The following is an 18,059-nucleotide window of genomic DNA, read 5'->3' on the forward strand; positions in this document are numbered from 1 at the left end:
TTTCTAACATAAAAGAAAATCCCTCCCTGTGCTGGGTTTATGATAAGCTCTTTTGAGAAAGTTGTTCAAGCTTCATGTAGATGGAAAAAATTACAAGTAGTATTTAAAGTATAAAATTATCTTATCTAAGCAGCTTCAGGAATGGTTTGCTGCTTAGTTTAACTTACCCTTCAAGTTCACCATTTCTTGTATAATATCCAGTTGGAATCACATGCTGAGTGGATTTTCAGGTTTTACAGTCTTCACTTATTAATCACAGAATAATATAAGACTGGAAGAGACCTCTGGAAGCCACCCAACCTAGGGTGCTTAAAGCAGGGCCAATTTAGCCTAGCTTCCTCAGGGCCACGTCCACACAAATTTTGAACAATGTTGTCACAGTGAATCCACAGCTTCTCTGTGCAGCCTGTCCCAGTGTTTGACCCAGCCTCCTGCTGACTTTCATTTCCTGATCTCTAATCACATTTTTTTTTTGTTACAACTTGTGCCCAGTACATCTCATCATACTGTGTGTGTTTGTTAAAATGCTATCTTAATGTTCAATTTTTTGAAAAACAAAATCGTGCCTGCTGTTCATTATTGGTGTAGATCTTAATTTCATACATATTTATTTGATTGCTCCCTTAAATCAGGTAGTTACCTATCTGGAAATCAGTGTTTGTACCTCTAGTTAACAGCACATAAGATTGAACCTGCAAAAAAAAAAAAAAAAAAGACAGCTTTTATTCAAAGGTCCTTTAGAAAGTTATTAATTAAACAATGCAGTGGTAACAATGGGATTTAAGATCTAGTAATTATGTTGAACAGATTCAGGATTCAAAAAAAAGAAGTAAAGAATTCATACTTTTAAGATGATTATTTTCATATTTTCTTTTAGGTAAAGGAGATTTAATTGGAGCAAACCTATCCATTAGGGATCAAGTAATTAAAACAAATGCAGATGTTAAAGCTCTCACGTACTGTGACCTCCAATGCATTATCCTCAAAGGTCTCTTCGAAGTGCTCGACCTTTACCCAGAGTATGCTCACAAGTTTGTCGAAGACATACAGCATGATCTCACATACAATCTAAGAGAAGGCCATGAAAGTGATGTAAGTATCTTTAAAGGTCTCTGCAGTTATTGTTACCTCTACGATTTTACTTTTACTTTAACCAGTTCTCATAATTTTGCCATAGTAAAGAAATAATACGCAGACTGTGTTAAAAGGACCACTCATTCCGTTTGTTTGATAATGCAGTCATTACCTCCATGAATTGTTTATCAATTGATCAAATCATAAGCAGTGAACATGTTCTCTGTTTCTCATTTTCCATAGAAAACATCATCTACGGAAGAACATTTTTATTTAATATTTTGTTATTTTTGGTTATGTTTAAAAATAATACATAGTTAAGTAAAACATGTGTCCAAATAAAGGTATTTAACTATACCTTTTCTAGCAGCTCGTGTGCCAGCCTAATGAACATTCATTTCATAGATCACTGATTATTACTTCGTAGTTAAGAAGATTTTCACACACATTGAAAATGAGAAACAGTTGTTTCTCATCACACTGCAACTAAACTGTGCTTTTCCATTTAAATGAGCAATTTAATGTGAAAAAAAACAACAACAAAAAGAATTCCAGATAAAGCACTGAAAGAAAGACATCAGTATACACTCACCAAAGTACTTTCATTTGTATTATGTAGCAAAAATATATATTTAGATTTTAATAATGAAAAGCTTTTCGGACAGCTCTGTTTTTCTGACTTAACCACATGACTGTGCAAAGATAGTGACAGCCAAACTTTCAGTTTGGTATTTAACCATTCAGGTATTTGTCTTTTTGTTGTGCTTCTCCTTACATACAGAGAGAAGTAACATCGAAAGCTCATGACTGGCGAAAAGGATACTAGCAAGGCAGGGGACGTATGTAATTCTAAGGAAGCATAAAGTGATTGCATTCTCCTCTCCAGGACAAAAAAAAGGTTATTTTTTTGGGCATACACCACAAAGAGCTTCAGAGCTTAAAATCTCCACACACTGTGTGGCCGTTATCCCCCATATAGTGTAGGCAGGCTCTCTCTGTTATGAAGAGTGGCCTGTTTTTTGTCTGGTTTATGAAGAAAAGTGTCAATGCATGTCCTACATGCATGTCACTGCAGTACTGTGGCTTCTCTGCTCATGCCCACTCCCGTGTTCCCGTGCAGAAGGTCGCGGTGAGTTCTGCCCTGCAGTAGTCACCCATGGCGGGTGTCACTGGCCTGAGGGGCCTCTGGGCTGACTGAACAGCTCCAACGCATGCAAGAACAGTAGGCCAAAGTCCCTTCTCAGCTTCAACACCCAATGAATGCCATAGATAGGCTGATTTTCCCACATAAACTTCTTATTAGGTGTACTTTGGCACCAGCGTTTCCACAGCAATGCTCTATAACCAGTGGCCATAGAAAGGTGTATATATATACATGCAAACTTGTAGAGAGGAAAATAATCAGGAAATCTCATTTGTTTGTCTCTTGAAATGTCCCCAAACTTCCTGCTGCTGAAGATAGCAGCTGAGAGAGTACACAGCTGTTCTGGGAATTTGAAGATTAGTTTGTATAACCAACACATTTTCCTTGGGGAGGAATGCTTAATCTGAAAAAGAGTGTAACTCCATGAAAAGATAGGGTTTGACAGTGATTGCATTCTCCTCTCCAGTTTTGTCATGGACCCTGATGAACCCCCATGATGTATCGCTTCATGCTTTTCTGTATGATGACAAATCTGGGGATTAGCATCTCAGCTGCATACACATTTAGCTTTTATAAAATCAGGGACAACTCTTCCCAATTAGAGTTGGCTGGGTGATGTGTAGACTCTCTGCTGAAAGCAAGACTACACCAGCTTTTAAGGTGAGAGTGCAGACAGGAAAAAAAAAACCTCCTCACACTTACTGTGGAGGATGGAATTTAAAGCAGTACAGGATATATCCAAGCACCCTTTCTGCTTTAAAGAGGAAAATATTTACAGCATTTGTGCATATACACTGTATTTTCATGTTATCCATTATCTTAAAATTAAAGGGAAAAACAAAATCCTGACACTGAGTAGCATCTAGTGTCACAGACAAACATAGAGAACCCAAGACAGATTGAGTGTCACTTTCCCTACATCCTTGGTTTAATTATACCCTCCACTAGTATTTCTCTTGTAACAGAACTAATCTTGGTCATGTGCATCTCATTTATCCAACTGTTTTACTTATCAATAAGGATAAAGAGCAGGACTAAAGTGGCCAAAAATTGTACGAAAAGAGATATCTATGTCAGTAGCAAGTGTTTCTGGTCAACCACTCACTCTCCTTCACTTAGAGAATTTCATATCTTCATGAATATAATTTGCAAGAGGAAATAATCTGAGTCATCTGATGGTTTACACTCACAGAAGAGTAAGAAGAAGGTTTTCAGAAGTACAATATATAGGCATGAAAATATGACTATATGTATATATAGCATTATTTCTTGGGAATGGTGCTATGGGGAGAATTTTGGCAGTTGTGACACTGCATCTTGATGTCTCTCTCCCTAAAACAGGGAGATTTTACTTATGCAAGTGTCCATGGCTTCTGCAGCTTTATGGACATTTTGTGTTTGGAGAGCTTTTCCATAGTCAAAGAGTAGATTGATTCATTTGAATAAGTCCGTTTCTCAGTCTTTTTCCTTGGATGTTTTAAATTACTGTGAATTTGCAACTGAATGCAAATGTAATGCTTCTGAAAATGGATCAGTAGCAGTATTTAGGGTTAGGTGAACTGCAGGGTGAAAGAGCATGAATTTCCCCCTATGACTTGTCCAGTGCCTCTCAGTCCCGACCTAAAATATTATGGCATTTTCAGTCATAGTCTACCAAAACTGCCTTAGGTTGTAGATTTTCTAACACTTTAAGCCAGCATTAAAAAGGTGAGGCTGCAGAAAGATGTAGTGCTGGTGATCCATTATCCCTTTCCTTGTGCTGTTTGAACTGTTCATTGCACACAGAATTCAATTGGAGATTTGAACTGAATTAAAAGTAAGTGGACTAAAAATGGCCAGAAGTCATAGAGAGTTTCCTGATCCTGGAGTGTCAAAGTTGTACACTTAGCACTAGATCATGTAACTATCCCACCCACACAGAAATTTCTAGGAAAACTTTTAAAATTTGTTTTCTTGGTTCATTTGCAAGTCTAAGAGCATATATAATGATGTACTCTGTCTGCATTAAAATCCAAGTAAGGCGTAATGGTAGAAAAAGCTCCAGGATTTCCATAGCCATGTCACTTTTCAGTAGAAGAAGGAGGAGCTGTAACCAGATTTCCCAGTCACAAGTAGAAACTGTAGCTGTCTGGTTATAGATTGAAATCGTTTTTTAAGCAATCTTGGAAGAAAAGCTCATGAGATTTTAAGTATGGGTGCTAGCAATTGTGTAACTATTTCAGTGTTTAATGAGTAACAGATAAACAGAAAGATGCAAAAAACAGGGAGATAAAGTTTCAGTGGTTCCTCATGATAGCTCTAAAACCAGCAATTGCTAAGTGATTTATGATCATAACAATTAATGTGTGTGCAAACACACTGGCAGTGCTATTATGCCATCTTTTTACATATTCCCATCACAGTGAGATGTGAATTAGGAAAAAAATCTTTATGTTGATTATATGTGTTCTGCCCTTTACTTTCTTTGCTGCATTTTGCTCAAGGAACTCATAACTGTTTCTGTAAAAGTGCTCAATTATTTGAGGATAGTTAGTATAAGATAATTTGTTTCACAGCTGAAGTTGTGACCTTAAAACAATTCAGCCATTCAGGTGTTTCACCCAATTTTTCTAGGTCTGTGACTGTGATGTCATAATCATGAAATAGTTTGCTAAGTGACACAGATTTTGACACCTGCCTCACCCCACCCATATAATTTTGCACTATATATTACATGTTGCATATGTAGCAGGCAGTGAGAGAGACAGATATGAGTTGATAAAAGCTGAGCACTCATAAGAAGGTTCTTACAACATATAATACAATTACATGAAAGAAACAGGAAATTATTTTGCTATCCACCAGCCCTGGAATACATGTGCTATTTTATGTATTTGGAAAGCAGTAGAAGATGCTCATAATTCTGAATAATCTTATGAGAAACTCAGAATAGGTCAATATTTGCACAGTATCTTTGTGGGCTTGGTAAGAGTTTATTGTTTCTGATTATTTCTTGTGTCCACGCAGAAGTGTCTACAGTGTAGATATCATTATTCATCAAAAAAATGCAAAGGCTGGTTACAGTAAGGCTGATACAAAGAACAAAAGGCCTTCTTGACACCTGTGCCATCCCTCAAGCTGTAAGGAAGTCCCAAAGGAAGATAAGACCCATGCAGGCACAATCTTCAATGCACTAGAGCTCTATCAGTATGTGTCGTTTTCAAAAAGAAAAGATTATATTCCTGAAGATTCAAAAATCTGCATTTGTAGACAGGACTCCTAATTTATAAGAATCAACTTCTCCTTTTGCAGACTTAGAAGTGGTGTTCTGCCTTTTACAAGAGCTTCCCTGCTCCCTTCCCCCAAAGCAGGAGAAGCTACTCTCTTTAAAATGAAAATACTCAGTCTCTGAAGCAGGGGGGAGGATGATTGCTTCCTTCAGCGCATCCGAAGTGTAAATGTGACAAAGATTGCACAAGAAAAGTGGTAGATTCTTCCTCCAGTTGGGAACGTTGACTCTTACTGCAGCTTAGCCAGCCTCCTCAATAATAAAATAAACATACAAATAAATTTTAAAAGACAAGCAAGAAGCAATAAAACCAAAGATTTTTTGTTTGGTTGGTTTTTTCCCTGCAGAAAGGCATTGTCTGACAAAATGGGGCTTAATTCTTGTCCTTTGGAGAGAGGCTGGTGTTTAGAATTTATTAAATTTTAATGATTCAGTCGCGTGATATTTTTAATATAATAAAGCTCAGGTTGCTACTAGCAATACCAAACAAATTACAAGGGATGCTCCTCATTTTCTACCAGAAAACCTGAAAACTGGCCAAACCAATTGTTCTTAAAGGTGAAAACAGCTCTAAGCTCTGGAGCAAGCAACAGAGGGCACATCTTGGGAAGAAAAATGGTTTCAAATTCTAATCTAAAATATGCTGTTTTCTGCTTCATTCCAGCTAAGCATTAAGTATTTTAACAACATATATTTAACTCCAACTTATTTCTTTTTAATTTATTTATTTCTAGACTTTTATATTTATTTGTGCCAACTGACGGTATTACTTCTGTAGGAAAAAAAAAAGCAAAAATATTTTGAATGCAAGCACAAAATTCAGGTGAATGTCTGTCTAGACACTTTTTCAGCAAATAGATTTTGTATTTGGCATTCATTCTTGCCTCTTTAGGCATGCATTTTCTAGAAATTCTAATATGAGTCTGTTGAATTTATGAATGCTGCATTCCAGTATAATAATAACTCAGAAATAATTCTACCTGTTACATAGTTGATTATCTATTATGAATCAGCAATGGAAACAGCATGACATTTCTGATTTTTTTAGTGTATCTTTATTTTCTGCATAGTAAATAGTATTTTGCTTTAAAGAAACAAATCAAAGTTCTCCTATTTGTAATTCTAGAGGTACTAAGGAAAAAATAAGCTTTTTTAAAAAAAAAAGTTGCTTTCAATTTTGGCAAGCATTGTAAGATAAGAAAAACCTGATAGAAACTTCAGTCACATAATTACTTACTGATATGTCTAATTTTCAGAGCCAAAAAAAAAAATTCCTATTTCTTGGGTATTACCTATGTGTTTATAATAAAACCTATGCATTAAAAAAATAATTTCCAAATAAAATCTTACTACGCTGACACAGTCACAATTCTTCCACCCCAGCCTACACCATAGCTCGTCCTGTACACTACACGGCAATCATAGGTTGCAAAATGTTTTTCATCATAAATAATTTCCATAGATTTCCTGAATAATTCCATTCACCTTTTTAATAGAGAAAAGGGGTTTGCCCCATTATCCAGTAGCTGTGTAGAAAGAAGTGGCTTACCCTAGAGAAGTTTAAAAGCCCTCAAAGCTCGGGTAGCTTTGAGGAAAACATGCCATTTTTAAACAAACACATGCAGTTAAGCACCACTTTTTGTCAATAGTTTGTCTGGCAGAACACCTGCTATTACTGCAGGTGTAACTCACTGATGTTTATTGTCTATGGCAGAGTAGGTGCAAAACAAGAGACCAGTCAAATGGCATTTTTTGTGTTTCTATACAAGAATTATTACCACAGGTAGAATATAGAAGTGAATAAATCACCTAAAGCAAAAGAAGTCTAATACTTTATACGCATGTTTATTCGGGGGGAGGGGAAACAAACAAACAAAAAAACAACCACTACCTTAAATTCCTGTTTATTATCTTTCTCTATTGTCTTTGAGAGATTGGCAGCAAGACAGACAATTTCCCGTTGTTCTGTTAGAGACCCTAAGTGACCGATGGCTGTCCATCCACTGCTTTCTGCCTGCCGGTCACCATATTAACACTTCTTTTTTGTGCTTCTTTGGGAATGAGATGGAGTCTGCCAATTTCTGATCTTTCCAGCAATTATAGTATAGGAATGAAGGTGCTCCTCATACTATCGAAAACTAAAATAATTTTAAAAGTGTGAACATATAATTAACTTTGAGAGGCGAGTTCTGATGTGTTCACAGGAGTAGGTCTCTTACCTGCCTCTGTGCATGGACTAGTCTGCAATCAGTGCTACTGTGAAATATTGCTCAGTGCTCTTTCACATTTTACAAGCTATGAACATTTTTCGTTCATGCTTTTGGGACCATCTGGAATTTTTTTTCCTTCTTCCCTCTCTCCCTCTTCATCTTCCCAAAATAAATTACCCTATTGCTGAACAAGGGAGCACTCGTACATCATTTACACAGCTCAACTCCTGTATTTCTATGGAACAAGTACCAGGATTGTGCAGCTGTAGAAGGGCATGATCACTGCCAAAAAAAAACAGAGCAGTTCTTTCACCTGTTTTACATTTAATTTCTGATTTTAAATGAATGAGAAGCTGTTTGGGAAAAAGCTTTGTCATCTAGCCGTCTGCAAGGTATTTCACAACTCTCCTATGTATTGATGTATTCATGACACTCAGCGTGGTTTTGCTGGGTCTTTGGCTATTTTAGGCAGATGCCAGTTTCAGACAATTGATTCTGCTGCAATATCATCCTCCCTGTGCAGTGTTACAGTAAATCCTTCCTCCACCCCCTCAACCTGGCAATTACCTGCTGCACTCGGCATAGCAGCGGGGCTGACCTGGAGCTATGGTGCGAGTCAGGTTTCATTCCTTCTTGTCTGCTGACTCATAAAGCTGGTTTCCTTGCAGTCGTTGATGAGCATGATGTGTGGTTCCCCTGAGCCACCAGTTCACCCAGTACCCCTCAAGATAATAATCTCACTATCATGTTTTTAATATATCCTTCAATATGGTACACCGTTGAGAAATAATGCAATACAGAAACATGTAATTCAAAAAGGACAGGCTGCTATGCCTTTTCTCTTGCAGGTTTGGTGGCCTTTTCATCTGCTTTCCTAGTATCTTTAGCTGAAGAATATTTTTTCTGGTAGACTCCTTTTTCATTTCTGTACCCTCCAGTCATTCTAACATTTTTGAAAAAAAACACACAGCAACCTATAATGTTTGGGTTTTTGTCTCTCTAATAGTTTATTCTTTTGATTTGTGGTCATGTTCCAGTTAGAAGATTCATCCCACCACAACTTATTCATGCAATTATGTCATCTTTGCAATTAATCATTTCTCTCTCATAAATTCTTGTATTTTTACAAGTCTTTTTCATTTTACACCTAAATTGGCTGTAAGGATGAATCCCACAAGATGTAGAAGAGGCCAAAGGGAAGGAGAGGAAAATAACCCATTTAGTTTTGTCTGGGAATATGTTACATATATGTGAGCCATTCCAAAATTCCTACCTCTGTGGTAATTTTTTTTTTACTTTTATTAATGTGTTAAGAGACAGGAAGTACAATTATTAGTTACATGTTATTTATATCAAGACTATTCAATGCATATATGTAGTTAGGATTTTCACATTTGGACCTTAGCACTTTCTTCACAAATAATTTTCATTATAACTAGAATTAAAACGTTTAAATAAGTGAAAAAAATTACTTCTAATTTTAGCTCTTGAGTCATTCTGAACACTCTCTATTCTCATTCATTTCACTTCCTGGGATTATTGCATTCTGCATCAGATTATAAAGCTTAACTAGGGGGTTACATGTTTAAAAAAAAAAAATCCAGGCTAGCAAAGCAGCTTATTGATGTTTTCAGACCATGGTATGAGGAGGGTATAAAACACTGTGTCAAACTGAATTTTAGTCAGGAAAAGCTCATGGCTTTGAGAGAGTATTGCCTTGGAATATAACTATATTTCTATTTTAATTACACAGGGATGCTAGATGATAACCTTTTCCAATATCCTTCTTTGTGCCTTAGGAAACATGATAATATAACTTTTACAATATTAATATTATATCTTTTTCTCTACACTGGAAAAATGGAAATAAAATTAATCCTAATACATCTTAAAATGGTATTAATTTAGAAGGTGGATTTTTTTTTTATCAGAATTGCTTTTATTTTGCATTGATATAGCAATGACCAGATAGTGGCCTTAAATTTAGAAGCATTCTTACAGTAACCTGTCCTTTTATTCTTCTGTTAAACTTATTTATGAAGGAAATTATAATACCACAATTTTTCTATAACATTCATTCTGATAGCACAGACTACCTTGAGATGTAATGGGCATGTCAGACTGGCTTAAATGGTAAAGATCACTTTTTCAATGCTGTGATAAATAACAACATGATTGTAGTTACAGAGATATAGATACAGGATATACAGTACAGTACTGCATGGATAGGAAGTGTTCAGGGACAGGGTCCATTGATAATCACACTATATTCACTTATTGATTGTCCATGTTGCCTTGGTTTCTAACCTATGCAGAACTTCTTGATTAACAAAGCTGACAAGAGCTCCAAAAAGCTACGAGCTCAGCTTTTCTGTGTTATATGTATATAGAAAACACAAGTTGCATCTCAGTGTACAGAAATTATGATGGCTCTCTTACTTAACAAGGTTTATACTTCTGCTGATATCTTCACATGCCAGGACATGGTTTCTTGCCTTGAGGTGAAATCATGTGAATTTCTTTTCCAGTACATCTGCTGTCTTTCCCAAAGTTTTAACTCTGAATATATCTATGGGGCAGATGTGTGTTCAATTTGCACTTTTTTGCCTTTTGGGAGAATTGACTAGAGGTTAATATACTGATCAAGTTGCCACTGAAAAAGCAAAATATTCATTATTGAGAAAGAAAAAAAAAAAGGGAAATCAATTATGCCTGTCTCTGCATTCTGCTTAGTAAGGTATACCTTGAAAGTCAAACAAAACTGGACTTTCTTAAAAATTCTCCACAGATATGTTGCTGTCTTCAGTGAGACACTTCTTATTAACACTTAGTACCATGGATTTGGCCTCTGAGTGCCAGCAAAACATCAGGGCAACATTGGGGATCCTTGGCAATGCAAGTAATAAAATTCATTGAGAGAATATTTTTCAAGTTCCTCTTTTCTTTTCAACGGCCTCTCTCAAGTTACATATACACATTTACTAAAAAAATAGTATGAAGTTTCATTTAAAGATAAATCTAATAATGCAAACTTAAAAGCAACTCTTCCATAGTACCCATAGCCTTGAGTTGAGGAGCCTAATTGGATAGTAATGTGCAGGGCCAGTCCTGCAAACATTTATGAGTCTGTGTGAAAGCAACTCAAAGTTGAATTCTACAAAGTTAAGCAGGCAAGTTTTATTGCTTTGAAAGCTGTTAGCGTGTATTGTAATTTCTATTAATATTATGCAAATTTCTATATGACTACAATCAAACTGTAGGAATAGTAAAGTTTTCTCCACTACATTTTTTATCTGTGTTAATCTACTAGCTTTTCCAAAAATGCAACCTGCCAGAGCAATGTACAATCAGTGCCAGGTCTATTGTCTATTTTAACAATTCCTCCTTTTGTCTTCTTTTGACCTTATTGACAGGGTCTTTAATTTTTTTAATTCTTGTTGGCACAGGTTTGCTATGAAAGATGTATGTTCAAAGCAGCCTGGGACCCTATTTTCTTCTCCTGTTTTGGAGTGGGGGAGAGGGGGGTAAGAATATAGAAGTAAAAATTACAAATTCTACCACCCACATTTACCGTTTATTTGATTCTGATTTGGAGCAACTGACAGAGAGGTTAGTTTTTGTTTCCGTGACAACTTTTTAACATGAAATGCAATAGATCTTGTATTGTTAATGCAACAATCAAAGTATAATTACAAGCTTGTGCTGATTAATTCTGTGAAATTAACATCCAGGTTTTAAAGAAATATATGAAAAGTTTTAATACCAAATAAAAAAGCTCGTGTGAAAAATTTGAATCCAAGATAGTATTCATTTGCAAAAAAACTTATCCAAAGCTGACCACAAACAGCCAGTTACTGAACACTTTTCTTTAACTTCGCAGGCTGTAATCATTTTCTCAAAAGATAGGAATGATGTAGGAAAATGACTTAACATTGCAAAGTTCACAGCAATTCACAGTTATTGGTCATCTAGGAAAAAATACCGGTGACAGACCAGCTGTTAAACTTCAGCTGCTAATTCACAAAACCAGGAGAAGAGATAAGAATAAACATGGAAAAATACAGGAATAAGCCGATGAACTACAGAAAGTCTTTTAAAAATAATTAAATAATTTAAAAGGGCAGGGGGGCTGGGGTAAATTGCTCCTTAAATGTAGATATAAAACAATTATATCTAACCTGAGAAATTCTTTGTGAGTGATTGAATCCTTTGTGATTTAAAGGATTTGCGATATTTCATTGAAAAATTTCCTGATTATGGAAAACTGAGGCCTGAACACATGTAAGGCATTAAGCTTTTCAGCAGTACAGTAATCCCTTGTTATGTGCTTGTATTTTTTCCATTACCATATGGTAAATTTACAAAGAATAGAACATATGGCATGAATTGTATTTTTCCATACACTATTCCAAATTCTGAATAAGAACATTAATATTCTAGTTTGATTTCAAATCCTTTCCTGAAAGTGTATTTTATCCATTTGACTCTCCAGACACAAAAAATTATTCATATATTTGAGGACCCAAGACTTACACAAAAATCATCAGAATTATGTTTCTATTTTTGTTCCTACTTCCCATGAAGGCAACAGGAATCAAGCCAGCAAAAGCTGGTAACATTCTTTTGAGCCCAAAAATAGAAAGTTGCTTACCTGGATATTCAATGTATTAAGCTCAAATTTAGCTGCATCTCTGTATTTCTCTTTTGAGGGTTTTATTCATCTTGAATTATTGTACAGCTAATTGCCGCCTTTGGCCACAATTCCTGGTAGAGATTCTCCTATTAAAGACTACTGTCTCTTGATCCTGGAAAAATCTTCAGATCACTGGCTTTAGCTAGCAAATCACTAGCATTTTCAGATGGTGAAATGTTCTTTTTGTACTTGTAATAAGTAATAATAAAGTTTACTGAATTTTTAAGCTCTATATATTAATATATTAAATGATTGGAAGATTATAGGTTTGAGGTTACATACATGGAAGAATTTGATATGATTCTGGTTTTGGTACATGATCTATTATTGTTTTGTCTTGTGAAATTAAATTTAATAGCTAGTTTCACGAGAGAAAGAGATACCAGGATTGAAATTAAAAATTGATTTGAGCTTTGACAGTATTTCACATAAGTCATGCTAACATCAGTCTTTTTGGTGTTTTCCTAATGCATAGGAGGGGAAATACCTATGTTTTTCCTTCAGTAGCCCGTATCTTTCAGGAGTTCTACTTATTTTTAAAAGACTAGCATGTGAGCTATTTTGCATGCACGCTCTTTTTACATAGGGAAAAAAAAAGGTGTTTTATAGAAGGCTACACCAGTATGTTGCCCTAAATAAAAGGTTTTAGCAGATCAGAAACCAGAAGAGCACCTCATAATTATTTACTCTGATACTGCATTTTAACAGAAATGAAGCTTTGTCCATGTTCTTGTTCACCTTTCCTTTTCTCTTTGAGACTGGTATTTTTGCAGGGAGAGAGAGAGGAGTTGCTGCAGGAAATTTCAAAGCAAAACTCTTGAGAATTCTCTGTGGTCACAAATTATAGTTTATTTTACCAGCTTTCAACTACCAAGCCATAAAGTCTAGACCCCATTTTATGTGTGCAAGATACAATGTTCAAAGTTACAACAAATAAATATGGCTACAGTGTATTAATACAGAAGCAATTACAACATTCTGTACTATGGGTCCTGTGTGATGGACAAGGTAGTTTATAGGTCCAGATTTTATCTTAAGATATCAATTTACCCAGACTGAAATCCAGATTTTATCTTAAGATATCAATTTACCCAGACTGAAATTATCCCCAGTGGGTTTAAAGGGGCCAGTTTGGGGAAACAGAAGAAGAAGGTCTGATGAGTATTTTCTCACATCATATGCTCCCTGTTCCTATCTGTCCTTTACTGCCACCCTTCCTCCCTAGTACACTGCTTCCCCTCCCTGCAAAAAACAACCCGCCTTCAAAAACCCCTTTACTATTCTCTTGGTAAGGTCATAAGGCAACAAAGTGCTGCCAATGACTCCATTTCCTCTGCAGCCAGTTTGTCCCTGCTGCAGCAACCAGCAAAGGTAACACAGAGAGCGGAGGAGGATGGATGAGTGGCTGTGGCTGCTGGGTTGATGGGCAGCAGAGAGATCCTGCAGCCAGGGGACAGTGCTACCAACTGGTCACAGAGCTGAAAGCCCAGCCCAGCTGAAAGACCCCAGCAGGGCTGTAGGAAATGCCACCAGGACATCTAGTAGACACCCACATAATGATTTGTTTGTCTCTGTTTTCAAAATGTACAATCATGTTTAACACATGTGCTCAGGAGAAGGAGAAAAAAAAAAATGAGGAGAAATCTTGACCCACATTACAAACTACAATGACAAGTCACTTCTAAGGCCTTGAGCGGGCAAATTCATGCTTTCTAAGATCTTTTTTTGTGAAGCTGTGTATGATTGGGATTGGCTTGGAGTTTTAATTAAGGGTGCCATTTAAAATCCATACTGCACCTGTGCCTAGAAGCCAAGCAAACTGATGCCCCACAATTCTGAGCATTATTGTAACTTAATCTTACTAAACGTACGTGCAAAGTGGGTCACTAGTACTTCCTAATTCTGACTGTCATATTTTAGTACATTACCAGTTTCCTGTTGTCCTGAATCTTGAAGGAGACAGTGTTTCTTCATTCAGCATAGTTACAGTGCAAGCTGGGAGATTTCAATATCTGGGATCTCATCCCCTGTTAATATCATTGAGTACTTTACCTAATTCAGGAAGAACACAGCAGTTATTTTATTTACGTAGCCTAATTATTGCAGTTGTTCTGTTTGGCAGTTATGTGTTATTGCTAAATCTATTCATACACCTGCTACTTGCTTGGCTGTTGTGGAGTAGGATTTCTGCTTACACAGACTTAAATATTGTGTATTCGTTTATTATACCACTACTAGTACCCTCAGTTTTATGAGCAACTACAAAAGTTTTCTGGTTAACCTGAAAGGCTTGTGAAGAAGAAAAAAAAAAAAGAAAAAAAAAAAAACAAACAAAAAAAGATCCAAATCCGTGCCTAGAATTTGTGTATTTAGGAGTTCTAAAGACTTTTATCAAACAAACAAGGAAGTCCCAATGACTTCCAGAAAGGCTTAACTCTACCTGGAGTTGGAGAAAAAAAATCCCTGATGCTACAAATTTACAATTGACACGTGTTAAGCACTTTTTATCTTGATGTATGAGAAAGCTGAAAATAATTTCTGAAAATTCTACCTGTCGGACTAAAATTTTCCTATAAATACAGCATGTAGGCTGTCAGAGACTTGCCTGTGGTCAAGATGTGGACATTCAAGTATACAACAGAATGTTCATGACAGATATTATTCAGCAGTTCCAGTGGATTTTATTAGAGGTAGTTACACATTAAGCTTGTATGATTTTTTTCTTCTTCCTTTTCTTTTGTTTTACTTTCTATTTAATCCAAGAAAGGAAAATATCATGGCCTTGAACAGGAATGTACCTCTCTCAGGATTATATTAGTCCTACTTGCTTCAGTCCCATCACTGCCTTTGAAAATGCCTCAAAGATGCTACAGTTAAATCACCTGCATGTAAGGACTAGGCTGGCACAGGAGCTAAAGCTACAAAGAGAAAGGCAGAGCACTGCTCCTTCATGGGATTCCATCAAACCAACACTGAAACCTACTAGGCATACATTCACTCACCTACATTTGCTCACTGGGCTGAAGCTTTGACCCAACTTTTTATTAAAGTAAAATGTTATTTTTGCAGGAACTATCTTTTTTAATAGAAATAAAATGTTTCAGTTTTTGGTGGGGATTTTGGGGAGGTTTTTTGGTTGTGGTTTTTGTTGTTGTTGTTGCTGTTTTTCTCAGAGCACCTGTTTCTAAGGAGTGTCCTTAGTTCAGTGCTATGTCACCATTTAATTTAATACAGCTGTTCTATCATGAGATTCTTTTCTCATATCACCATAAATATTTTGCTTTAGATGTTTGTGTGCTCTTGGAAGCCAATACTGTGCAAATGCACATATTTGCTACTTTTTTGGTTTTGTTTTGTTTTTCAGGTAATATCAAAATTATCAAACAAGTCTACGCTATCTCAGGTATGTTAGTCACATTTTTAAATATGCCAAGCTCAGCTTCAAAACATGTACACAGTTATGGCCAGAGTAAAGCTGGAAAAAAGTCCAACTGACTTCCATGGTTTCAGAACAGGACTTCAAATAATATCCTGCAGATTGTTCTGCCACTGTCCATTTTATGAGTAACAGTTTATGATCTTTCCTTCCAGGTGCCAGATTTGGACATCCTACTATAGCACCTGCATTTTAAATACGTGGTTACTCAAGCCAAAATTCTGAATATGGGTAATGTTGATTATCTGTGGAGTACAGGCTGCATCAGTGCCAAGTCCTGTACAATTTGGTCATTGTGACAGCCTTCATGTGACTATTAGGGTTGACAACACGGATGTTGTATTTTATATAGACAAGTCTTTTGCCACTGTTTTAAATTCTCAGCTTTTCGTACATCTCAGAGGGAAAGGATCCAGTTCACTAAATCTGTCAATGTGTACTAAGAGAAAAGCATTCACTCAATGGAAGTATGCTGTAACACACAGCAAAATTGAACTCATGCTGCAATACATTTAGACAGATAGTACTGGGGGCTTAGAACATTTGGATCAGTTCCCCAAATCTGCATTTCCACCCAGCCAATCTTACTTGGCCTGAATGTGGGAAATTTGGCTATACAAGCCTATCTGAGGTTTCCTGTCTCAAGTTAACAGTGCCCTAATCAAGCTTGATTAAGAGGAGTACCCTAGAAAACAAAAATAGCAACCTTTTCTGAAACCATGAAGTTGCATTTGTCTGTACTCCTCACTGAGATGTGTGGAGTTTGTTAATTTGACCTAAAACCTCATTCTGCCTTAGTCTATTCACCTTCTACCAATGCATACAGTAAGTTGTACCATGGGATTAAATGGAACTATTTTTGAGTTATGGCCTGTTCCTGACAAGACCTCTATGTTGGCATATCTCAGCACTCATGACCAGTGTATTTTGCTCCCATGAAACTATAACAAACATACATTGCTCTCTTAGACTGTGCTTTAATTAGTACATAAAGCACAGAACCCCAGTCTATGTTGCTTCTAAATTGCCTTGGTTCCAACATCAAGCATTCAAGTTGCATTTTTTCAAAACAAACATAGATGTAGCTTTCAATGACTCCATTCTGAATTTGACACTGCCACACCACTGGTGCATTAACAGGAGTTTGTATAAACTGAAAAATCTACCTACTACCCCAGCAGTGTCCTCAGTTACAACAACCAAGAAGGATACAGAGGACAATCCCACTTGAGCTGAACCGGTGTAAATGCTATTTATACATTATAGATAGTTCCATATGAAAATGTGGAATTATATGAATTACCAGCCTCAGTTCTTTCCCTTGGTCCACCAGGAGTCTGAGATTATAAAATTCAAAAGAAATAATGCCTCAGTAAAGCAAGATTAATCTATTCAATTCTACATATGGCATACGGCTTGTAAGAACCAGTCATATACTCCTGGTAACAAAACATATTGCAGTGAGCTCACTGGCTACGTCGCTAGTGACCTTTTTTAGTTTGTATTTTTCTCACATATGCACATATAGCCGTACTTGAGGAGGGAAGCTATGAAAGAGTTCCAAAAGAGCTGTCTCTAATAAGAAATGAAAGCTGTGCTAGATCCAGGTTTGTTCCAGGATAAACATCAGAAGAAATTGTGTTTCTGCAATGTCAGGCTCTGAATCTTACGCTAGTACACATTATCTGCTATTTTAGACAGAGCTCAAGGGAAACGGAAACATAAAGAAGAGACTCCCTTTAATTGTGGAAGATGAAGATGAGGATGAGGAGGGAGAAGAAGAGAGCAGCACCCTTTCACCAATCCATACAAGAAGCACAAATTGCTCTCAGCAGAAGAAGGCTGGAAGCAAAAGCCACCTAGGGAGAAACTTGAAGCAGTTGGCCTCAGGAACAGTGCCCTTTCATTCACCTATCCGTGCTTGCAGTTCAAACCCCTCAAGAACCAAACATGAAACGGAGCTCCATTACTACTCCAGAAGGAAGGAGAAAAACCTTAAGTTACACCTTTCAGCACTGACCACCAGTGGTCCACCTGACCTGAGCCCAAGGTAATAGTTGTCAATAGTTACTTTCTTCTCTATCATGTCACTCCTATTAAAGATATCATTACTGTAACACTATAAAAAAATTATGTTTCTTCAATAGCTGATACTTTTGCTTATCCTACAGAGAAGGAAAAGTCCTCTTATTGTAGGAACTATTCCACACTATGCAGAATATTATGACTTTAGG

The 18,059-nt window shown here is 36.5% G+C and overlaps 1 protein-coding gene across 1 annotated transcript in view; it reads left to right on the forward strand.

Annotated features, from left to right (window-relative positions):
• Positions 1-18,059, forward strand: part of KCNH8 (potassium voltage-gated channel subfamily H member 8) — a 189,685-nt gene that overhangs the window by 155,134 nt on the left and 16,492 nt on the right. The window contains exons 11-13 of the mRNA XM_065628355.1: positions 878-1,092; positions 15,754-15,792; positions 17,523-17,875. Coding sequence (XP_065484427.1) covers positions 878-1,092; positions 15,754-15,792; positions 17,523-17,875 — 607 coding nt within the window. The remainder of the gene's footprint in view (positions 1-877; positions 1,093-15,753; positions 15,793-17,522; positions 17,876-18,059) is intronic.

This window comes from Caloenas nicobarica, chromosome 2 (genome assembly GCF_036013445.1).
Source record: "Caloenas nicobarica isolate bCalNic1 chromosome 2, bCalNic1.hap1, whole genome shotgun sequence".
NCBI lineage: Eukaryota > Metazoa > Chordata > Aves > Columbiformes > Columbidae > Caloenas > Caloenas nicobarica.